Genomic DNA, 22,625 nt, shown 5'->3' on the forward strand with positions numbered 1-22,625 from the left:
GGGAGGGGCAGACAGGGAGGGAGACACAGAATCCGAAGCAGGCCCCGGGCTCCGAGCCGTCAGCACAGAGCCCGACGCGGGGCTCGAACCCACGGACCGCGAGATCATGACCTGAGCCGAAGTCGGACGCTTAACCTACTGAGCCACCCAGGCGCCCCCATTCCAGATTCTTAAAAATACCTTCCCTCCCACTGCCTCTCCCCACCCCCCACCTCTCTCAAAATCCTGTGCGTTCTATATACCCTTTCAAAGAAAGCCCAGAGTTGGCGGTGTCCTGAAATGGCTGTACATATTCAAGGCAGCCAGCCCGCAGGTCAGGACAGCCAGGGGCCTGGGCAGCGAGGGCTTGGGGGGACGCCCGGCTGGCCAACCCACTAGATGTCACTTACCCATGTCATCACTGTCTGAAAAAGATCTCGCAATCTGACTGCCCAGAGCCCGCAGCCAACCCTCACCCCTGACCGTGCACTAGGTCCTGACCTCTGAGGGTGTGGGCACTCCCTGAGCTCTCTTTGGCAGGGGGGCAGGTGTGTACAAGAACTCAGATGAGAGTTCAAAGGCCAAAGTGTCGGCCTTGATTTAAACAGTTGTTCAGGGCGTGCGTGGCTGGTTCAATCAGAGGAGCGTGTGACTCTTGACCTTGGGGTCGTGGGTTCAAGCCCCATGCTGGGTGTAGGGGTTACTAAAAAAAATAAATTGAAATGAAATGAAATGAACGTCTGTTCAGGATCAACCGCACCAGAGATCGCCCATGTGTATGAAGTTCATCTGTCCTAAATCAGGGCGGCCGGGGATCCCGTCCTCTCGCCTCGACAGGGCAAGAGCCTTCATGGTCCTCTGTCCCCATTCTGTCCCCTCGCGGCCGCCCAGGGCTGGGAGGGGGTCCTTTGCACCTCAGTCAGTTCAAACCACGCCTTTGCTCAAATCCCTGCAATGGCTCCGTCTCGTGCAGCTATAAGCCGAGTCCTTACAGCGGCTGAAGGTTCGTACTTCCTCCCTCCGTCCCCCCTGCCCACCGACCCCACCTCCTATCACTTGCCCCTTGGCTGGCTCTGCTCCTGAACACACCAAGTGTCCTCCTGCCTCAGGGCCCTGGCACCTCTCACTCTCCCTGGAATGTTCTTCCCCAGATTACACGACTGCTTCCTTCACTGTTTTCAGGTCTCTACTCCTATGTGCTGTCCTCAGAGACGACTTCTGTAAACAGCCCGTCTACAAAGCACATGTGCGTATACGTCCGTCTCCGTCCTCACTGTTCCTCCTGTCACTTGTGGCCCCTGGCCGCAAGGGAAGCCCACGTGGGCTGTGCTGGCCTACAGCAGAGTCTGGCACACAGTTGGTGCTCAATAAACATCTCTTGAACAAATGAATGAAGAGTAAGCAAATGACTTCAGCCACAAGCAGTGACTATTAAGGCGGAAAGAAACAATCGGTTGCACCTTTCATTAGCAGTCTTGTTCTTTTTTAACTTTATTTATTTAGAGAGAGAGAGAGAATCCCAAGCAGGCTCTGCACTGTCAGCCCAGAGCCCCACGGGGGGCTTGGCCTGAGCTGAAATCAAGAGTTGGACACTCATCTGACTGAGCCACCCAGGCACCCAGTACCCTTGTTGATTTCATCATTTACTTAGTTGTCCTGGATAAGCGCACGAAGGAAGTACTTTGACAAAAATGAGGTCTGAAAACGAGAGTGGCCCCGCCCTAGCCAGGAGAGCTCCGGATTCTTCACGCTCCTCAGTGACGCCTCAACCCCCCTTTTAGAAACGCCATGTGCTTGCGGGCGCCTGGGTGGTTCGTTGGCTAAGCATCAGACGCTCGATCTCGGCTCAGGTCATGATCTTGGGTTCGTGAGTGGGAGCCCCGCAGAGGGCTCTGCACTGACAGGAGCCTGCTTGGGATTCTCTCTCTCCCGATCTCTCAATAAATAAATAAACCTAAAAAGAAATGCCATATGCTTATGGCCACATCTGCCCGGGTCACTTAAGATCCAACTCAGGCTCCGCCCTGACCGGGTCTCTGAGCCTGCAGCGGGCCACAGCGGGTCTCTGACTCGCATCCAACAGCTTAGCCTCTCGGGGCCGCAGCTTCTTGGGCTCCAGCACACCCCAGCCTCCGTCTGCAGCCCGCCCGGCCCCGACCATGTAAACTCTCCACTTCTCAATGTGGACTGCCCAAAGAGTGAGGCCAGAAAAAGCCAGGACAGCCAGCCAGTGCAAACTCAGGTTCTGACGTCACCCAGGACCTCTGCCCTTTCTTGCGTCCTCCGTCAGCTCACTCTCTTGTCTCCATGGCTGTGCCAAACGTCTGTTCCCTGGTTTGTGGCCCATGCTCTTCTTAGACTTAGTAAGCCATCCAGGTCACCAGGTGCTGCCTGGGAACATACCCATCGGCCCCACCCTTGCCTCTTTCTTTTGGTCCCAGAAGACAAGGCACCCCTATTCCTGGACAAGGCTAAGCTCAAGACACCATCTCCTCAGTCTTTTGGGACCCGCTATAGTGCCCACCTTCCTCAGCACTTGTGGTCCACAGCTTTGCTGGCAGCATCTTCAGACCGCTCTCCAGATCGCCGCCCTCCAGATGCCTCCGGATCGCCACCCTCCAGATCCCTCCAGATCACCACCCTCCAGATCCCTGCCCTCCAGATCCCTCCAGATCGCCACCCTCCAGATCCCTCCAGATCCCTGCCCTCCAGATCCCTCCAGATCACCACCCTCCAGATCCCTCTGGATCACCGCCCTCCAGATCCCTCCAGATCGCCACCCTCCAGATCCCTCTGGATCACCGCCCTCCAGATCCCTCCAGATCACCACCCTCCAGATCCCTCTGGATCACCGCCCTCCAGATCCCTCCAGATCACCACCCTCCAGATCCCTCCGGATCACCGCCCTCCAGATCCCTCCAGATTGCCGCCCCCACCTCTCCCCGCCCCCACCGCAGACACTGCTCAGATGAAAGGCACCAAATTGATACAAATAACAGGCCCTTTCCTTGGCTCTCATCTTACTGGTCCTCTGTGTGGTGTCTGATACCATCCCCTCCCTCCTGGAAAGCCTCCTCTGGCCCATCTGATGGCCTCCCTTGGGCCTTCCTCCGGGGCTTGTAGGAACAGCATCCCCAAGCCTCTGGTCTTGACCTCGTGCTCTCCTTTATACACTTTTCTATGTGACGCCCTCACCCCCATCCGAGGCGCCCCCCGCTGTTGCCATGTCGTCCCTAAGCTGCCGGCCCCAGCTCTTTCCCCCCCCGCTGAGCTGCAGTCTGGTGTCTTCTGAGTCAACCCAAGTCGGCCTCCTCAGAAGCCCGCTCTTCTGCCCGCCGCACGCACCACCCTCACGGCTGACGGCACCACTGTCTCTTCCTGCAGCTCAGAAAGAGCAAGACGGCCTCTGATCCTCTCGCCCTGCTCTCTAGGTCATGTTGATTCCACCTCCTCAGGGACGCTCAGGTGCACCCTCCTGCCTCACGGACCCAGGCCTCGGTCACCGCTCACCCGGGCTCGTCCACAGAACCCCTCTCCTGAGAGGCCCTTCTCCAATCCTGCTTCCATCTGCCTGCCAGCAGCGTCTTCCTAAAACACAAATGTGACCACATCACTCCCCAGCTTTGAATCCCGCAACGGCCCCGGACAGCTTGCCACTGAAATGGATTTACTGGTTTCTCTTTTTCAGACTGTAAGCAGCTGGGGGACAAAGACCACGCCGCTTCCCTGGGGTCTGCCACAGGACCTGGCACACAGCAGGTGCTTCGTCGATATCCGAGCAGGATTCCAAGTCTCATCAGGTGCCGCCCGGACGGGTTAAGAGCGGAGTAGGGCAGCGGTTAAGAGCGGAGGCTTCAGGCACAGCTGGCAGGTCCGAGTGCCAGCGCCAACCCCCAGCTATTTGGCCTGGGCACGATTTCTTATCGTTTGTCAACCTAGGTTTCCTTGACTGTTGTCCTAGAACAGCACCGCCTACCTTCCTGAGAATGGCACAGTGTGCCTCCAGGACTTAGCACAGTGCCCGACACAGGGACGCAGTCAAAGACCAGGGGCTGTTGTCATTATTATCGATGGTGACCATTAGTTACCCATCAGGGGTAGAAAAGAATCCCAGGATCTTAATGCTGGAGTCCTTAAGCCCCAGAAGGAAACCGACAGCCACCAATGCGGAATGCGGTGAAACCAAACTTGAAACATGTTATCAGTAACTTGTATCAGTATCAGTATCAGTATCAGTACAGGGTATCTTGCTCTTCTGCCTGGGCTGAGGGCTTGCTCTGCAGAGTAAATGCAAGTGCTCTGTGAGCAACAGTGTAGACAGAAGATACACAGTGCAGACAGGACATACTCGCAGACACACCTGGCGTATTTCACACCTGCGTATGGTCTCCCAACACGGACTCGGGCTGACGCACCTTGGGGCAAGTTCACAATTACAGTCCTGTTGTGCTTCCCCATTGTCAGCTGTAATCATCTGTTAAACCAGAAACCAAACGACTCCTCCTTGCAGCCTTCCTTGCAGCCTTCGCTACGGCCATCAGTGGAGACAGGGCGGCACGATCACCTCAAATTCCCACACACACCGCCCTGCCCCTATCGAGAACCGCTTTGCTAAGGTTCAGGCCGTTAAGACGCCGTTGGCAGGGTCCACTTCTCACGCGCTGCCCTTTGCTGGCCTCACCCGCAGAAGGGGTCCCTGAATCAGGACACGTCCTTCCTCTACGAAGAGAAAGCGTTGGAAGAGCCCGTGTTTTGCCGCAGTTCGGGCAAAACGCTTGCCGATTGGAATTCGGGCAGCAATCTGCAAGGGGCTGGCCACCCTCTTGGAGGAAGCCAGGCCCCTGGGGACAGAGGAGCAGAGAAGGAAGGGGACTTAAGGAGGCACCCTTGCGGGGCGAGCTGGGCTCTACCCAGCAAGTGTGAGGACAGAAAACGCTGAGGAAAACGGTTACAAGGTCCTCTGGTCCCCAGGTTCTTCGTGGTGAGCAGAAGACAGCTCTTTCCAGCGTTGCCCGAGACCAGGTGTCTTTCAGGACATGGGGGTGCGGTGGGGTGGAGAGGAAGTGCAAGGGTCAGCTGCTGTTTACCCAGACACCCACAAGGCCAAGTCCAGCCGACGTGTACCCCCAAAACTGAACTCAACTGAGATTTTTCATCGTCTCCCACCTTAACTGATTAAAACGTGACTAAGACTTGCCTTCAGCGTATTCCCGGTTTTGGGCGCGGCCCTTCTAGATCATTGCCACCTAGACCTAGAGGGGTGTGTGAGGGCGCCTGGTACGTCTCTGCAGCGTCACGGACGTTCCGTGTGTCAGGCTCAGCAGCAGGAACCAACTTGCTCTGAGCTCCAGAGCTGCCTGTGCAAGCGGGTCCCGCGGTGCAGGACCGGACGGCAAGGCCACGTCTGACGTCCGGGTTGGCTGCAGGAAATTCCCTTCTACCGGCAGCCGTGACCGTAGCCCTGCCCCTGGAGCCGAAGCAGCCACTCGAGGGGCACAAGCCACACGAGAGCGTGGAGGCCGCACTCCCTCAAGACTGTGCACAGAGCAATCCCAGACACGAGGTCAGACCCGTGACTCCCTTCCCAGGAGGGCGTGTGCCGAGGAAGCGCTGGCAGGACTGACCAGGCTGGCGTCACCCAGCACCTCCCGCCCCTGCTCCGTCCCTCCCGCGTGCCCACCCTGAACCGCTCTACTGGTCACACGCCCGTGTGTGAAGCTGTCTGCGTGGCTTGGGGCACCGCTGCAGGCGTGCTCGATCCATGGTAGGGGTGGGGACCGGGCACCAGAGCACACGGGCCACACACGAGGGCTTAGTCGGTGCTTTCTGGTGACTTCTGGCCAAAAAGGGCCCAGTTAGTGCCGTCCACAGAGATCCTGCACCCCTCACAGAACCACAGCCCTGTGAGACCTTGTCACAGAGACTTTTTTCAAATAGGCTCTACGCCCAACGTGGGGCCTGAACTCCCAATCCCGAGATCTAGAGGTGCACGCTCTAACAACTCGAGCCAGCCAGGCGCCCCACCTGGTGACAGAGCTTTTTAGCGTAAACTGAAAAAGAAAACAGCACACGAGTGTTTTTCCATTATAAAAATTTATCAAGGGAATAATTTGAGTCCTTCAAGGTTTGTTTTAATGAAGTAAAAGACTAAAAACCATGAAAACACTTTAAGTTCTTTCTTAACCTACCAAGTGGGATCTAAATTAAATAAATCCTCTAACACTTCAAGAGAGACGCTGCTTTCCCAAATCAGAAAAATTGATCTCCAAGTCCCACTCTCCTGCCCCTAAGAACTGAACCTCACCAGGGATGGCTCCCCTAAGGACGGGCGCTATGTCTCCGATGCAGACAAGGCCAAGGGCAGTCTGTGACACGCGGTGTGACCAGCCAACCAGCGCACTTCTGACCGCGAAAGAGGGCACCGCTATTTACGTGAGGACCAAAGGCATAAAACGGGACATGCGGTCACCCTAGCGATAAGGCGGTTTGGGAAATGGTTCCCAGTATGCCCCGCCCCTTGAAGTCAAAAGGCCCGCCTGAAGCCAAGCACCTGGGACCTGCAGGTAGCACCATTTAGGAGGGAAACAGTCCAGGGCTGGTCCTGACACGGAGGCTTCCTCCCTCCGCGGGATTCTCAACCAGACACGACACGACACCGGAGGTTAAATTTCAATGAATACGAAGTCTGGGGTGGAGCCGGTCTCTCCCGGTTGGGGCAGCCAGACGGGCCGCTGCCCAGTCCTGCTGCCCGGTCCTCCCGGGCACGGTGCTGCTCTCCACCTCTCGTCACCGGCGCCTCCGCGGCCGCTAGTCCTTTGGGGGATTCTGGGCCAGGTGCTGTTCCCACTCGACTTCAACCAACTTGTACAGCTCCATGGTGGCCTGAGCATCTTCCACGGAGGAATGCCCGCTTTTCCCAACCTGGACGCCGGAGGAAGAGAAGAACGTGACGCCACAGAGAGAGACTACGGCTCTCCTTCCCAACTGGCTCTCCGCGGCCCCCGGGGTGCAGGTGCTTCTGCAGAGTCTGTGGGCTGCGAAGGCCGAACTCCGGTGGGGTCTAGTCCCCACCCCATCTCAGAGGCTCCACTCCCACCCTAATGGCTCAGCCCTTCCTGTGGACGCAGGTGCTCGTCGGTCTACGCCCGGCCAGCACGACGCACCAGATGGCCGCCAGGCCTTCCGAATCTTCTAGCTTCCCCAGTGCCTAACCACGCTCTATGCGACGCGTGGCCCCTCCTCCTCCGGCCAGGCAGGCCGCCCTCCTCTGAGTGCAGAGGTGTAGACCACGCAGGGGGTCCCGGCACCCGCTCTGCGGACTTCTGGACACCACCACGTGCTCTCCTCTCTTCCTCTCTTCTCAGTTAGGGCTTTGCACCCACCTGAAGGCTCTTCCCTGTCCCGAGCACCCTCTGTGATGCTCTGGGACGGGAGCTGTCACCCCACGTACAGATGGAGAGTCTACCGGGCCCCTTGGTCCAGAGCTCTTCCCGTCAGAGCAGCCCGCCCACACCTCTCTACAACCAGAGCAATTCTGGGGCCAGAGCCTGGAGCAAGGCCGCACGGAGGGCGCCCCCAGCGTCCAAGCCACGGGCCTGGCTGCACTGGGGAGACACTACCTGGATGTCCCGGTTCAGAAGCTTCTTGGTGAGACACTTGAGGGACACGGTGGCGTTCTCTGGGCACTCGGCCTTCCGGTTGAGGGGCGGGATGTGGGAGGTGTCGCGGGTGAGAGACTTGGGGTGCGAGTACTGAAGGGCTTTGAAGTCGTTGTGGATGGCATGCCCCACCACTATCTTCCCTGCGAGGATCTTCAAGATCTGAAACAGGAACAGAGGCGGCGCTGGCGAGGAGGCGGCGAAGCCCCTACAAGCCCAACGTGGCCATGGGTCCTTCTAGGCCCTTTTCTCCAAGTGCTCACCCGGCTCATCCTTGAAACGCCCTCTCCCACCAGGCTTCTTCCACCCGAGGCCCAGCTCCACGCCCCGAGGTGAAAGCAGCTACCACCCAAGACGACCCCGCCGCACGACGACGGTAACCCCGTCCGGACTTACACCCCCAACGGCTCCTTATCTTCTAACTTCCATCCCAGCGACAGACCGATTTGCCTCCGTCCCAAATCACACTCACGCCTGAGATGCTCACGTAACTATCCAGGTCGGTTCTGGCTCGCTACGTGAAGACCTTTGACCCCTACCATATGCTAGCCTGAGACACGAGGCTTGGACAGAGATGGGCTCCAGGGAGGTGACAGAAGCCCCAAATTGTACACAAAGTTACGTACATGGGGTTTTTTTTTGGGGGGGGGGGGGGCGGGGAGGGTCTACGGTTTCCATCCGACTCTGGAAGGCCCTACGAGCTACAAAAGCTTCAGAACCTCTTGCAGACTAAGTCCGAGTGCGCCAGCCCCCGGCCTTCAGCTCTTCCCACTCACTCACCAGCCGCCCTGGAACCTTATTCCCGTGAGCCTCAGAAGCAAAGACCTTCTCGCCACCGCAGGATCTTAAAGCGTGAGGGCAAACCGGCAACGAGGACAACCAAAGAATACGCCACCAGCTCTGAAGGCCGTTCCCCCGACGGGTCCCGAACAGGTTGTGAACAAGAACTAAAGCGCCCTGACTGGGACACGGCCGGCAGGAAGCCCTGGAAGCGGCAGACCCTGTGAACGGGGCTCTCGGCCCGGCCTGAGCGCTGGGGGATCACTTTAGGACGAGAGCCCCGCGGGAGCGCCACAAGCCAGGCAGGTGCGGGCTCCTAAGGGCACTCTGCGCCCCGCCACACCCTCCCCACCTTCCGCCTCTCCCAAGCGCGGCTCAGGGGTGCCCTGGTGCACAGGCTCAACTCCTCTCGGGTTCTTTCTAAGATCCAGCCCCCTCCCCTCTGCTGAACCACCTCCAACTGACTGCAGGCGCATGAAGAACACCAGCGGAACACAGAGTGTCCAGAGAAAGCAAAGAGCAGGGGGTTGAAGTGGCAGAGAAGTGGACCAAGAGCGCCCTCTGGAGGCCTCCCACGACCAGTTGGCTTCCTCTCCTTCACCTCAAGTTCACCTTCCTTTTCCTGTCCCTCTGTGGAGCTCCCTGCGGCCGGTGAGGAGGCTTGCTCAGCGAGCGAGGTGAGAACCCAACACGACAGCCCTGTGTCGTCTGTCGCAGCTGTCGCTTCGGCACACCCGATCCAGGTACGCGAGTCACCCCTGCTCCCACCAAAACCACCAGCACCTCCCACGCTAGGCAGGAAGCCCTCCCCACTCTCCCCGAAGACATGGAGCGTTTCCCCCTCCCCCCGCCCCCCCCCCCCCCACCGCCATCCGTGCCTGGGGCTCTGTCCCTCAGTGGTTACTTCTCTGTACGGATTCCCAGTTCCCCAGACAAGGATTCGACCGGAGAGCGAACAGTCTCAGCCAACCAAGTTCCCTCCACCAGCTAACTGTAGCTTTCTGGACTCCCACCGCTCTGCCCCAGCAGGAAGCCCTCTTCCCGCGGCGATCCACTCCCTCCTTCCCTCCTCCCCATCCTCTGGCGCCTTCCTAGAGTGACATCCTTTGCTGAAAAAATGACGCGGACCTCAGCCCACCGGCCTCGCCACTACCATCGGACCCCAAGCCTCTCACCTGGCTCCGAGCGACCTTGAAGGGTGTGGCATTCACCATGTGCTGCTTCCGGATGCCACTCCATCTGGTCCGGTAGTCCACGATGTGGCAGGGGGGGAGGACGTACTCATCATAAAGCACATCTCCGTGGTAGTTGACGATGCTACATCGAGCCAAGGAACTGACGTGCCCCTTGGGTCCTGTGCCCACCATCTCGCAGTCAATCGCCACCATTTTCCCTGGTGTCTTCTGCGACGCTCCGGAGCATTTATTCTCCAAACGAGATTGGGTGGAGTTCTGTGGGGCGTTTTTCTGAGTAGGGTTCTTCTGGGGGCCCTTCTTCTGGGAGCGAGCTGGGTGGCTCCTAGTCTTTGGAAGAGCACTCTGGAACTCCCCCAGCAAGTCTACTTTGGCCACGACAGACCCAGCCTTCTGTGAAGGGGCAGGGGTCAGCCAAGGCACCGCAGCTTTCCTGTCCAGGGACTGCTCTGGTCCGCTGCTGGAGGCGGCGGTCTTCTTCTTTGGAAGGGGAGAGACCTTCCAAGTGCCATCCACCCTAGGAGCTTCCCCTTTCTTCGGAGGATCTGGGTGCAGCTTAGGCACCTTGCTAGGGTGCTGGTTCTTCTTATTCAGAAAACCTCTCCGTTCCAAAAACCTCCTCTTCTTGACAAATTTTCGGTGCTTGGCATTCCCCTCCAATGCCTTTTTGGGGGGAGGTTCACCGAAATCCAAATTGAGGAGTAAGGTAGACATGAGGACAGTGGACGGCGGGAGAGCACTTGCGAGGAGCGGCTTACTGACAGAAAGATAGAGGCCTCATCTTCTGCTGAATCCCACAGGCCAACGTCTGGAGGTCTGTAGGACACCCTGGGGAAGAGAGTAATCCTGACAACGGAGCCCATAGGCCCCGTGAAACAGTAAGACCCATCTCCGGACGACTTAAAGCTGGAAAGACATCAGAGCGACCGCCCAGAACAGGTACGAATCTGTAATGTGAAATAATGTCAGGGGCACGGCCTGCGCCAGGGAGCTTCGGTTCTAGCGCGGCCCCACAATTCACCAGCCACAGGGTCTTGAGAAGGCCACTTCCCCTCCCAAGAGCTCAGTCTCGTTCGCACCCGGAGGGGGGGCTGTAGGGCCAACCACCTCGAACTCTGCGTCTGGAAAGCCAGAACAGTGGAGCTGTACCATCCGCCCGCGAGAGCCTCTGGATTACCCAGGCATCCCCGCGCGGCTCCAGGCGGGGGACCACCACACGCGTCTCACGCCGGTCCTTCTCCCGACAAAGGCCCTCTGACCACACACACCCGCTGGGTGAACCGAGGCTTAGGGCCCCCTACGTCGGCGAGCACGCCGGGGGTCCCCGCCACCGAGAGCGACCCCCCGCGCCCACACCTACCTCCTCGCCGGCCCAGCTAAGAGCGGAAGCGCCCGGAACCGGAGGCGGAAGTCGGCGCGCGCCGGCGAGGCCCGGGCCGGCAGGCGCGCGGGTTGGACCGCGCCGGGGGCCGACGCGCACGCGCCCGCAGCGCCCCCGCCTCCGGGAGCGAGGCCAGGGACTCCGAGCGCGTGGGCAGCGGCGGCGGCGGCGTCGGGGGCGGCGGGGGCGGGATGCGCTCCCCGGCCCCTCTAGCCCCATGGAGGTACAACTCGAAGGCAGGGAGGCCGAGCCCCGGGGGAGGTACCGCCCCCACTTCCGGGGGAGGAGGGAAGTGCGCGGGGAAGGGCGGGACTGGGCGCCGCGCCACGCCTCTGTGACGTAGTGCGCGGCGCTCCGCCCCAACCCACCCCACGTGTGCGCGACGCCGCCCGCTTGGCGCTGGGGAACGTCGCGACCTGTGACGTCAGGGGACGCATTCCGTCTTCCGCCCCAGCCGCAGGCCCCCCGCGGGGCACTGACCCTGGCTTCCCGCTCGGCTCGTTCTCGCTCCTGACGCCACCAGCTGGACCCCGGGATGCCGGGCGTCTCCGCCCGCGGCCTCTCTCACGAGGAGAGGAGGCAGCTGGCGGTGAACCTCACCCGTGTGCTGGCGCGCTACCGTCCCATCCTGGACGCCTATATCATCGTGAGGCCACAGGGGTGTGGGCGGGGTGCTGCCGGTTGTGCGGTTGGCTGGGTGCCCGTGGCAGGGGCAGAACCTGGAGAGGTGGCTTCTACTCTCTTTTTTTCTATGGGTTTCGGTCTGTGGTCTGTACAAGAAAGGGTTAAAACTGGGGTTACTCCCTCCCGGTTTTTCAGTTGACATACGTATTAATATTTCTAGTATCTCGCTGGTTTCTCTAACTTTCCCAAGTCCAAAATAAAATGCGTGAACAACAGAGCCACGCTGCAGCTACGTTGAGCTCCCCCGGGAACCTGTGAGGTGTTCCAGGAACACACGTGTTCATTGATCCGAGCTTTGCATAAAGTCCTGGTTTAGTAGCCTACTGGACAGCCACAGCTTTGGAATCAGACCGGCTTGACTGCCTCCTTTACTGTGTTAGATGGAGGCATTATTAAGAACTCCCTGCCACCTGTTTCTCAGCTGTAATAGGGATCCCTGTCTGAAGGATCGTTATGAAGAATGAGTGAGATGATGTGTAAGTGGCAACAGCATCCACTGAATCGTTCAGCCCCCCCAAGCCCAGAAGCCATTATTGATTCAACTCTTGCTTTCATTGATCAAGAGTCCAGTTCTTCAAAGCGTCCTGTTGCCTCTACCTCCAGAACAGATACTAAATTCACCCTTTGTTTCCACCTCCATTGCTACCACCCTGGGCCAAGCCACCATCATCTCTCTCCTGGACTCCTTCCTAACTGATCTCTGTGTTCACTTACTCTCCATAACCACTTCTTCATAAAGCAGCTTGATCCTCGTAAACTGGGAATCCCGGGCGCCTGGGTGGCTCAGTCAGTTGAGTGGCTAACTCATGATCTCATAGTTGGTGGGAGGGGGTCCCGAGTCAGGCTCTGTGCTGACAGCGCTGAGCCTGCTTTGGAATCTCTCTCCGTCCCTCTCTGTCCCTCCCCACCCCGACCCAGGTATGCACATGCAGTCTCTCTCAAAATAAATTTTTTAAAAATGTAAGTTTGATCAGGGCACCTGGCTGGCTCAGTCCGTAGAGTTTGCTACACTCTTGATCTTGGAGTAGTAAGTTTGAGCCTCACGTTGGTGTCAAGTTTACTTGAAAAACACGTAAATCTGATCGAGACACTGCCTTGCTTCCCAGGTGCTTTGATGAAATCTTAACTCCTTACCATTATCGAAAAAGTGCTACATGATCTGTCCCCTGCTGCCTTTTGAAGGCTAGCACATTCGTCCTCTCCCACATTGACTCTACTACACCTATACTGGCCTGATTTCTGCTCCGTAAATATGGCAGGCCTCTGGGCCTTTGCACTTACTGGTCAGCCTGGAATGCTTTTCCTGCACAGGAAGGCGAAAGAAAACAGTGATTAAGGGCAAGAACTGGAGTCCAGTTGGTTTCAGATTCCAGCTCTGCTGCTTACTAGCTTTTTGACTTGGGTGAGTTACTTAACAGCTGTGTGTCAGTTTCCTTCTCTGGAAAATGCCAAGTAAAAATAGTACTTATCTCATAGGGTTGTTTGAAGATTCAATGCATTAATACGTGGAAAATGCTTGGGACAGTGCCTGGCATATTAAAATACCTTATGAGTGTTTGCTATGACCTGAGTTTTTTTTTTTTTATCGAGGTATAATTGATATGTAACTTTGTATTGGGGGTATAACACAGTGATTTGATATTTGTGTTGCAAAATGATCACCATGGTAAGTGTAGTGAAACACCCTTCACCTCTCAAGTTACCTTTATTGTGAGGAGAACTTCTAAGGTCTGCTCTCATCAACTTGCAAATATGCAGTCCATCATCGTTAGCTGTGGTCACTTTGATGTACATTACGTCTCCATGATTTATTTATTTTTACAACTGGAAGTTTGTATTTTTTGACCCTCCTCACCCATTTCGCAAGCTCCCCAGACCAGTGTTCCGTCCGTACTCTCTCGAGCTCCGTTGTGTTACCGTTTTCATTAGTGTTTGATCGTCTCTGTGGCACTTGACGTTACCTGAAATTATTTTTTTTATGTAAACTCTGCGAGAGCAAGAATCTTGTCTGGTTCATTGTTGTGTCCTCTGAGCCTAGACTAGAGCTTGGTGCATAACCAAAGCTCCAGAATTTGTGTTGAACAAATGAACAAATAAAAACACCCTGCGATAACATCTGGCATATAAAGTGTGTGGTGCATATAATGGTAGATTACTTTTTTAATGTGTTTATTTTTGAGAGAGAGAGAAGGGGAGAAAACAGGAGCTGGGTAGGGGCAGAGAGAGAGAGGGACAGAGGAGCTGAAGCAGAGAGCCCGACACGGGGCTTGAACTCACCAACCATGAGATCATCTGAGCCGAAGTCAGATGCTTAACCGCTGAGCCACCCAGGTGCCCCGTGGTAGATTTTTTTGTTTTTTTTTAAGTTGTTTTTTTTTTTGAGAGAGAGCACAAGCAGGGGAGGGACAGAGAGAGAGGCTCCCAAGCAGGCTGCACGCTGTCAGCCCAGAGCTCCCATGACCTGAGCCAGAATCAAGAGTCAGACGCTTAACTGGCTGAGCCACCCAGGTGCCCGGGTAACAATGGTAGATTATCAAGCGGTGATGTACTGATACCACACAGGTCAGTCACTGTGGTGTCGCAGATGCCGAAGTGAAGACACCATCCTTGCCCTTAAGCACAGTTGAGTAGAGAAAGCGGACACATCCATGAGTAGGGACACTGCTACAAGAGAGGCGTCCGGGATGCCATCTGGGCTCCGAGGAAAGGGGAGGCAGGAGCAGGCTTCAGAGGAGAGGTGACTCGGAGGAGTAGGAGGCGCCTGCTGGCCACAGCCAGTGGCCTTTCGTTGAGGACGGGGAAGGGCGGGAAGGGCAGCGGCCTTTTGACCGCTCCCCTTCTCCCTTCTCCCGCAGGAGTTCTTTACAGACAACCTGTGGGGCACACTCCCTTGCTCGTGGCAGGAAGCGCTGGATGGACTGAACCCGCCACAGCTGGCCGCACAGCTGCTAGGGATGCCTGGGGAAGGGGAAGTGGTCAGGTATGGGCAAGAGGGGCCCCGTGCCGGGGGACCCAGGGTGTCACTGTCAGGATGCAATGGAGCTATTCACTGGGGGCCCGGGCTGGCCTATCGCAGGTACAGGTCGGTGTGGCCACTCACCCTGCTGGCCCTGAAGTCCACAGCCTATGCCCTGGCCTTTACCCGGACACCTGGGTTTCAGACCCCCTCAGAGTTCCTGGAGAACCCCAGCCAGAGCTCCCGCCTGACAGCCCCGTTCCGGAAACACGTCAGGCCCAAGAAGCAGCATGAGATCCGGAGGCTGGGAGAGGTGAGATGGCGGGCTGGGGGGGGGGGGGGGGGGGCGGGAGGACCCCTTAAGGCTGTGGGTTGCCAGGATGTGGGCACTTTGCACGGCCCGCAGGACCATCCTTGGCAGGCATGGTCTGGATGCCGGGTATTTTGTGCGTCCGCCCTCTCGACGGGTAGGTTGGTGGCTGTGTCCGAACCAAGGTCTTCCTATTTTCTGCCTCCGCAGTCTGCTCAGTGCTTCATAGCAGCGCTTTCCTCCTTGTTCATGCTGAGAGGAGCAAGGAGAGGAGGCTGAGCCTGGGGTCAGCACCTCCCTTTCGGTTTCTCTATCTTGTGTTCGTGGCACCCCTGCCCTCTTCCTGTGCCCTCTGCAGCGCCTCCGCCCCCGTTGGGGGTGTTTGCCCTGGGAGCCAACACCCAGTGGCCAGGAGAGCTTTGTTCCCTCCTCTTGTAGTTGGTGAAGAAACTGAGTGACCTCACGGGCTGCACCCAGGTCGTGGATATAGGCTCAGGCCAGGTGAGTCAGACCCTTAACATTCTGGGTTTCAGGTCTGGGTGTTTCGTTGTTTGAGTCACGGGGACGGAGAGCTGGAGGCAGGTCGTCAGGCTGCAGGCCCAGGGAAGCAGGTGCTGGGCAGTGGTGGAACTAGGCAGGGCAGGACTTGAGCCTCCTGGGGGCCCGGGACCCAGGCGTCCAGGTCACTGCTAGGGAGGCTGACAGCAGAGAGGCCGCTGGACGGGACCGTCTCCACCCTCCCTCTCGTGACTCCAGGGCCATCTCTCCCGATTCATGTCCCTGGGGCTGGGGCTGACAGTGAAGAGCATCGAAGGCGATCGGAGGCTGGTGGAGAGAGCCCAGCGCCTGGACCGGGAGCTCCTGCAGGCCCTGGAGAAAGAGGAGAAGAGGAACCCACAGGTCGGCCAGCTTTTCGTGCAGCCGGGGCTGCGGGACGAGGCCCGCTTGGCAGGCATTGGGCACCAAGGCCGACTCCTTTCTGTGTCCGGGATTGACGGCGTGATCCCCAATTCTGCTACCCCTTTGAGGGCCCCCCGTCACCCAAACCTCCTCATACCGTAAAAGCACTTTCTGGTTACAAAGTGCTTTCCACCCTGACGTGTGCTTCTCCCAGCCACCTGTGGAGCGGCCGGTCAGGTGTTCGTTAGGCTCGTGACAGAGGGGAACCGGGACTCACAGACGAGGTTTGCAGTTGATGGTGATGGGCCCCAGAGTTCACCCAGCTCCCCCGTCCCCCGGTTCTCTCCCTCTTTGGGAAGGAGCGCAGGGGACACTCCCTTCCTGTGGCCGGAGGGGGCACAGGGACAGCAGACTTCCCACCTGCCTCTGTTCCGTCCTGCCTCCACAGGTGACCCGGGCTGGCCCTCGCCACTCCCCACACCACGTGGTTAGGTGGGTAGAGCCCACGGCCCTATGCAAGGAGCTCCTGCTTCCCCTGGAGCCCTTGCCTCCGCGTGGGGCCCGCCTGCTGCTGACAGGCCTCCACGCCTGCGGGGACCTGAGCGTCGCCTTGCTGAGGCACTTCTCCTGCCCCGAGGTGGTGGCCCTGGCCTCGGTGGGCTGCTGCTACATGAAGTTGAGTGAGCCTGGCGGCTACCCACTGAGTCAGTGGGTGGCGGGGCTTCGTGGCTCTGAGCTGCCCTACAGGCTGCGGGAGGGGGCCTGCCATGCCTTGGAGGACTACGCCGAGCGGCTACAGAGAGCGGGCCCCGGGCTCCGCACCCACTGCTATCGGGCAGCACTGGAGACGGTCATCCGGGGCGCCCGGCCCGAGCTTCGACGGCCAGGCGTGCAGGGGATCCCCAGGGTCCACGAGCTCAAGATCGAAGAGTGAGGCTGGGGGGGGTGGGGAGGGGGACGGGCATCACGGACTGAAGGTCTGATTTCCCTCCCATCCTCACTTGTTAGTGTGAACGAAAGATCTATGGGGCGTCGGGGGGGGGGGGGGCTCAGTTAGTTTAGGCATCCGGCTCTTGATCTCCGCTCACGCGCATCATGATCTCTGTCGTGGGCAGAAGCCTGCTTGAGGTTCTATCTCCCTCTGCCCCTCCCCTCAAAAAAAACCAAACCACAAACAAAAGATCTAAATGTGCCCAGGGAGTTGATTTTGAAGTCTGACCGGACAGCTTCTCAGAATTCTTTTAGAACCGAGTTGTCACTCTTTTGTCAGGGGACCGTCCAGGTCTTTAAGTGCTAAAACTATGATCAGATCATTGTATAGATGATAAACTTGGGGACCAGTCTGCTGCTGGACAGACCGTTCCCGGCCAGGGAAACTTAGGAAAATGCATACTAGGGTGGCAAACCCAGCAAAACTGCCATCAGATCGGGAGCGTCCAGTCTGGGTGGGAGGGGAGGCTCCTGAAGCCAAACTGAGCATGGTCTGTGGCTGACCCCACAGATACGTGCAGCGGGGACTGCGGCGGGTGGGGCTGGATCCCCAGCTGCCACTGAACCTGGCTGCCCTTCGGGCCCACCAGGCCCAGGAGAACCGAGTGGTGGCCTTCTTCAGCCTGGCCCTGCTCCTGGCCCCGCTGGTGGAGACACTGATTCTGCTGGACCGGCTGCTCTGCCTTCAGGAGCAGGGTGAGGGTGGCCCACAGCAAGGACCGGGGGCTGGGGGGGCTGGAGCTCTGAGGCTCCTCCTTCCGGCCCCAGCCCCAGCCCCGCGGCGGGACTCAGACTAGCTGCTTTGGGTACCAGTGGGGTGGGAGATTTGTCCACGCACATTCCTGCTAAGTCGGGCTCATCTCCCGTCTTGCGTTTTAAGTAAGAACAACCCCAGGGGTGGGGGGTGGGGTCGGTGTCTGGGGTACCCATATTCCTGGTAGAGAACTGGGTCTCTTAGATACCTCAGGCCCCCCCGCACAGGGAAAGGGGCTGTGCCCACAGGCCTGGCAGGGAACAGCTGAGTTCGTGATTCCTCCCTGAGTAGCCTTGCCTTTCTTCCAGGCTTCCATGCTGAGCTCCTGCCCATCTTTAGTCCTGAACTGTCGCCCAGGAACCTAGTTCTGGTGGCCACCAAGAGTCCCCTGGGTGAGGCCTTCTCTCTTCTGGAAACTGAAGACAGCTGACGAACTCCATCTGGAGTTCACCCAGAGGACCAGCCTCCTAGCTTCCTGCAACCCTGGCCTCTCCCTCCCCATGTTAACGTAATACTATGTAAAGGTTTATTTTTAATTTATTAAATAAATGAAATCTTTATTTCTCTGCCATTTCTATTTTTCCACCCCTGCTCCCGCCAGCCTCCCTGACGGGTAGCATCTCGTTACTCACGGGTCTCCCAGAACCCGCAGGCCCTGTCCCTGTGGAGGCTGCCTAACTTCCACCCAGGCTGTCACAACGTAAGGACAGATGCCCCTTCCTTCAGTCCCAGAAACAGGTGCGCTGGGTTAAGGTGCCGATCTAGCAGACGCGTGTGGGGGAACTCCTGGCTCTCTTGGTGTCTGAAGGAGAGGTGGCCTGGACCTTCGAGGCTAAGACAAGGAGGGGGGAAGCTGATCTCCAGCTGATTCCCAGGATCAGTACCAATAGACTTTCTTGTGTCTCCGCATCTCCTGGATCCCCATCGCCTCCATCACCTCCTCCTCCAGTGTCTTTAAACGGGGCACGTAGGTTCTTTCTAGAGCATCTTCCACTGATGTGTCTTTGGGGCCATCTATTGAGCCAGAGGAAAGAAGATGGGTGGGAAATCCCCTCCCTCCCTCTCCTCCCACCCCCCGTCCCTGTCTTCCTGCCCCTCACCCAGCCTCACCAGTCCAGGTTTCAGGGACGATGCCATCAGCTCTGGGAAACTCAGGTTTGGGGATAATTCTTCCTGATCTTGTGGAGACACGTACCCGCTCTCCTGCCTCCGTGAATCTCCACTCCACATCAGTGGGTTTCCTAGTGGACAGAAGAGGTGAACCCAGCCTGGGAACCACGTCTTCCGGCTACGTGCCGCCCCAAAAAGTCAACGGCTGAAAACATGAAGGTCACCATCTTGCTGCTGCTATGTCTGTATTGGGGGTGACCCACAGGGCTCACGTCCACGAGAGGGATGGCCCCTTTCAATCTCCAGAACCTCCAACCCACCATTCCTTTTGTAGAAACGGGATCAACACTGATGCACACTCGCTGGGCGGGCAGCCCTCTGACCAGAGCCCCACGTGCTTGCCTGTCCACGGGATCCACGAGTTTGACCTGGCGGTGGAGCAGGGGTGCTTCACTGGGGATCATGGTTCCCCGGGAATCCACGGTCTTGCCCACATAACGGTAGTGCTGTCCAAAAGAGGGGGGATATGAGAACCGGGGGTGTGAAAGGGGGCTCGCCCACCGCGGCTCGGGGCGTTCAGCCCAAGCTGGAAAACAACGTCAGCTGTCTCACTGTCCCTGCAGCTCGTCTCCTGCCTCCCTAGGCTGCTCCGAATGCGGTGACAGAGGGGACAGGCTTCCTGAGCACCCCTGAGCGCCCCATCTTCACTCACCGTGTTCAGTCCCTCCAGGACCACCCAGTTGCGCTGCCGGATGACTTGGACCACTTTGCCTTGTTTCCCAGCATCCTTGCCTTCTAGGACCTCCACCTGCAGGAAGACAGGAGGGTCAGGGAGGGGGGCCCTCACCCAGCCCCCCCACCACTCCACCTCATCCAAGGCTCACCCTGTCCCCACAGAACAGATGCCATTCTTCATCCGAGACGGGCTCCACGGCCACCCGGCGCCGCCTGGTCCCCGGAGGGTTCTTCCTCTTGTCTGCAAGAGAGCCTGGGCGGCTCATCCCATAGCGGTAGTCACGGGGCAGAGTGACCTTGGATGCCAAGGCCAGTAGGGCAGAAAGACGCATGGCTGGAGGCTGTGAGAAATCCCCTGGCCAGGGAGGATCCAGAAACCTTCCTTGTCAGCTCTGAAGGAGACAGAAACAAGCGGGCAAAGAACATTTTTTTAAACACTTAGTCCCTTGCTCAAGGGATCTCATCTCACGGAGTCCTCACAAGATTGCTATCTTCACTTCACAGATGAGGAAACAGGCTCAGTGACTTGCCCACGGTTATAAAGCTACCACATGAGAGAACTGACATTCAAGCCCAGAATGTCTGACTTCAAAGTCCAGAAAGAGGCCAGGGACCACGCGATCTAGTCACCCCTGAATCGAGTAGACCCAAACAGGGCTTGGCGCATAGTAGATACTTAATAAACAGTTACTAGGTCGATGCAGGAACAGTGGGATAGGAAAAACACAGGTAAATGGGACAAAAAAGAGGCACAAGGCCAAGGGGCAGGCATTTACAAGGAAAAACAGCAGAGATTAAAAAACAGTACTAAAATGTCCCTATGCCACTCACAATTCCTGAACTCAGTCAGGAAATAACCACTCCTCCTCCCTAAGGCAGCTTCTTTTCCAAAGGAAAAGGCCCCAGAAGCAGACTTTAGGATTACCAAGTCCTACATTTCCCAAATAAGTATATTTTCTAAGCCTCCCAATTTTGGATGATGGACTAAATCAGTTGGGGTGGTGAGAAAATGGAGGGCAAAAATAGTTAAGTGCTCCCATTTTTATTTATTTTTTTAAGAGAGAGCAAGCAGGGGAGGGGGGCCGAGGGAGAGAGAATCCCCAGCAGGCCCCACACTCAGCACAGAGCCCGATGCGGGGGCTCAATCCAAGGACTCTGAGATCGTGACCTGAGCTGAAATCAAGAGTCAGATGCTCAACGGACTGAGTCACCCAGGTGCCCCATCTTCAATTTACCGAGCACTTACTACCTGCCAGGTGCCATGCTGTTTTCCTGCATCATGTGCTACAAAAAAGGATTAAGGAGGGCATCTTTAATTCTATTTTAGAACCAAGAACAGAGTCTAACTTCAAAGTACAAATAAAGTGGGGGATTCACCTTCGAATGCTCCCTCTCTGTAAAGAGAGCTTTCCTACTATTCTTACTTTCTAACCTTATACTGTAATAAAACCTTTTGCCTGCTGCTCAAAAAAAAAAAAAAAAAAAAGTACAAATGAAGTGCACTCTAATGGCATAAAGAGCTGTGGGTTCTAGTCCCTGTTCCACTACCTTACTCTATGATCCAAGGCAACCTAGCTTACAAGCTTGTGTCATCATCCTGAAAACTTTACAGGGTTGTTGGAGTCATTCAAACTACGTTTAATATTTTATCAAAACAAAGTACAGAATAATGCGAATCGTATTATGACTTTTGGCCAAATTAAAAAATACATATTGTGGCACAGGCTTAAATATTTATGCGAAGGCAACAGGAAACAGCCAAAGTACTTGGCTGGAGCAAGGGCACTATCTGGGGGAGCAGTTACTGTCCATCTTGCTCCTTCCCCACGACCTTTGTTTACATTTTCCCACTATGCGCCCTGGCGGGGCTGGGGGGGTGGGGACTGGTTTATCTGAACCTTCGGAGTTTTCTTCTTTATACTTCTCAATGTGAAAAAGAAAGTGCCTATGTTATCTTTAATTAGCGTTGGCCTCAATGTTCCCGTGCAGATTCAACAAATGCTTAGGAGCACAGCTAGGTGACAGCCTTAGTGCGAGGAGCCTCACGGATTACTAGCGTCTGATCTTCCCGCCGCCCTGGGAGGGAAGCTGACAGGTGCGGGTACCCCAAGGTTCGTTCCCCAGACGAGGAAACCGGGCGCTGCGGGCTACAGGGCCTGCTCTAGTTCGCAGCTGCACAGGAGCAGGGCCAGCGTTCGGCCCCAGGACGCCAGCGGGGTCGCTGCAAAAGGCCAGGCGTCGGCCACTCTAGGTCTGCAGCTCCGGGAGGAGACCCCCAGAAGCCAGCCCCTAGGCCCTGCCCTCCTCTCCCGCACACCCTGCAGGGGCTGTCCCCGGGGGGGGGGGGGGCTTCCGCGGCGTGGCCCGGGCCCCGGTTCCAACAGTCTTCACCACCCACCCGCTCCAAGCCGCCGGAGCAGAGCAATCCCGGGCGAGTCCAGGGAGGCCACCACCACCGGGCACTCAACGCTCACCTCCGCTTCGCGCCTCGCCCCACGCTGCCGTGCCCCCCCGCCCCCCCAGCGGCGTCCGCACATGCGCCCTTCGCCCTCGTCCCTCGGCTTTCTGGGAAATGTAGTCTGAATGCAGAGCGGACGCTCAAACCAACCTCGCTCTGAAAGCCGGAAGTTGTAGTCCACCGCTACGGAGCGAGCTGGAAACAGGAAATTTGGTCGGGTAGGAAAGCAAGGAACACCAAGAGGCACGTCGGGAGTTGAAGGCAGGGCAGGATAGGTGCGGCGCTCGGCGCGTCTTTGCGCACGCTCTGCGTGGAGGCCGCTGGGAACCGTAGTTCTCAGAGAGGAGGGCTCCATTTTCTAGGGGATTGTGGCTTCCTGTTCAAAGCAGAGGGCTTCCCTTTCTAGGCTGGGCTGCGGCCAGTCCTCTGCCCGCGCGCCCGTCTGCAGCAGGGGACCGGGGCACACTAAGAAACTGTCCCGGGTTTTCTGCAGAAAGGAATGACACGTGGGCCCTTCCACTGCCGGTCGATGGGCTAGTCACAAAATGTCAGCTGTGGGAGGCACCTGCGATGACCTGGTCCAGCCGCTGCGCGCAACTCGGGGTAGCGGGCCCTTCCCCACCAGCGGAGGGTGGCGGGCATCCCCAGCTCCTAAGCTCAGCAACACAGCAGCCCCTCCCCCCTCCGTGGCGGCCAGGGGCTGCGGCCGGATGGTCAGCACGCACACTGCACTTCTT

At 57.5% G+C, this 22,625-nt stretch overlaps 3 protein-coding genes across 10 annotated transcripts; 1 reads left to right on the forward strand and 2 right to left on the reverse strand.

The window, feature by feature from the left end:
* Window positions 1-6,055: 6,055 nt before the first annotated feature.
* ISG20L2 (interferon stimulated exonuclease gene 20 like 2) lies at window positions 6,056-11,147 on the reverse strand. Its single transcript, XM_027048558.2, has 4 exons — window positions 10,971-11,147; window positions 9,593-10,438; window positions 7,599-7,799; window positions 6,056-6,900 (listed from the first exon to the last, which is right to left on the reverse strand). Exons 2-4 carry the CDS (start codon window positions 10,322-10,324, stop codon window positions 6,787-6,789), a joined length of 1,047 nt encoding a protein of 348 aa, XP_026904359.1. The 5' UTR covers window positions 10,325-10,438; window positions 10,971-11,147; the 3' UTR covers window positions 6,056-6,786.
* Window positions 10,399-18,151, forward strand: METTL25B (methyltransferase like 25B). 6 transcript variants are annotated; one of them, XM_027048555.2, is made up of 8 exons: window positions 11,390-11,637; window positions 14,531-14,655; window positions 14,752-14,944; window positions 15,380-15,442; window positions 15,698-15,841; window positions 16,290-16,771; window positions 17,343-17,527; window positions 17,894-18,151. In XM_027048555.2, exons 1-8 carry the CDS (start codon window positions 11,527-11,529, stop codon window positions 18,013-18,015), a joined length of 1,425 nt encoding a protein of 474 aa, XP_026904356.1. In that variant the 5' UTR covers window positions 11,390-11,526; the 3' UTR covers window positions 18,016-18,151. The 6 variants fall into 6 exon arrangements, with proteins under 6 accessions (XP_053065735.1, XP_053065733.1, XP_053065731.1 ...); XM_027048557.2 differs by lacking the exon at window positions 11,390-11,637 and adding an exon at window positions 11,644-12,151; XM_053209760.1 differs by lacking the exon at window positions 11,390-11,637 and adding an exon at window positions 10,399-10,549 and having other exon boundaries at window positions 14,531-14,944.
* On the reverse strand, window positions 18,105-22,154 carry MRPL24 (mitochondrial ribosomal protein L24). 3 transcript variants are annotated; one of them, XM_027048565.2, is made up of 6 exons: window positions 22,039-22,154; window positions 19,580-19,822; window positions 19,408-19,503; window positions 19,098-19,201; window positions 18,696-18,826; window positions 18,105-18,599 (listed from the first exon to the last, which is right to left on the reverse strand). In XM_027048565.2, the coding sequence occupies exons 2-6, from the start codon at window positions 19,760-19,762 to the stop codon at window positions 18,463-18,465; spliced, it is 651 nt and encodes a 216-aa protein (XP_026904366.1). In that variant the 5' UTR covers window positions 19,763-19,822; window positions 22,039-22,154; the 3' UTR covers window positions 18,105-18,462. The 3 variants fall into 3 exon arrangements, 1 of the variants encoding a protein (XP_026904366.1); XR_008293357.1 differs by lacking the exon at window positions 22,039-22,154 and adding an exon at window positions 21,905-22,034 and having other exon boundaries at window positions 18,696-19,201; XR_008293358.1 differs by lacking the exon at window positions 22,039-22,154 and adding an exon at window positions 21,829-21,950 and having other exon boundaries at window positions 18,696-19,201.
* Window positions 22,155-22,625: the final 471 nt, after the last annotated feature.

The sequence above is a fragment of the Acinonyx jubatus genome, chromosome E4 (assembly GCF_027475565.1).
Source record: "Acinonyx jubatus isolate Ajub_Pintada_27869175 chromosome E4, VMU_Ajub_asm_v1.0, whole genome shotgun sequence".
Lineage (NCBI taxonomy): Eukaryota > Metazoa > Chordata > Mammalia > Carnivora > Felidae > Acinonyx > Acinonyx jubatus.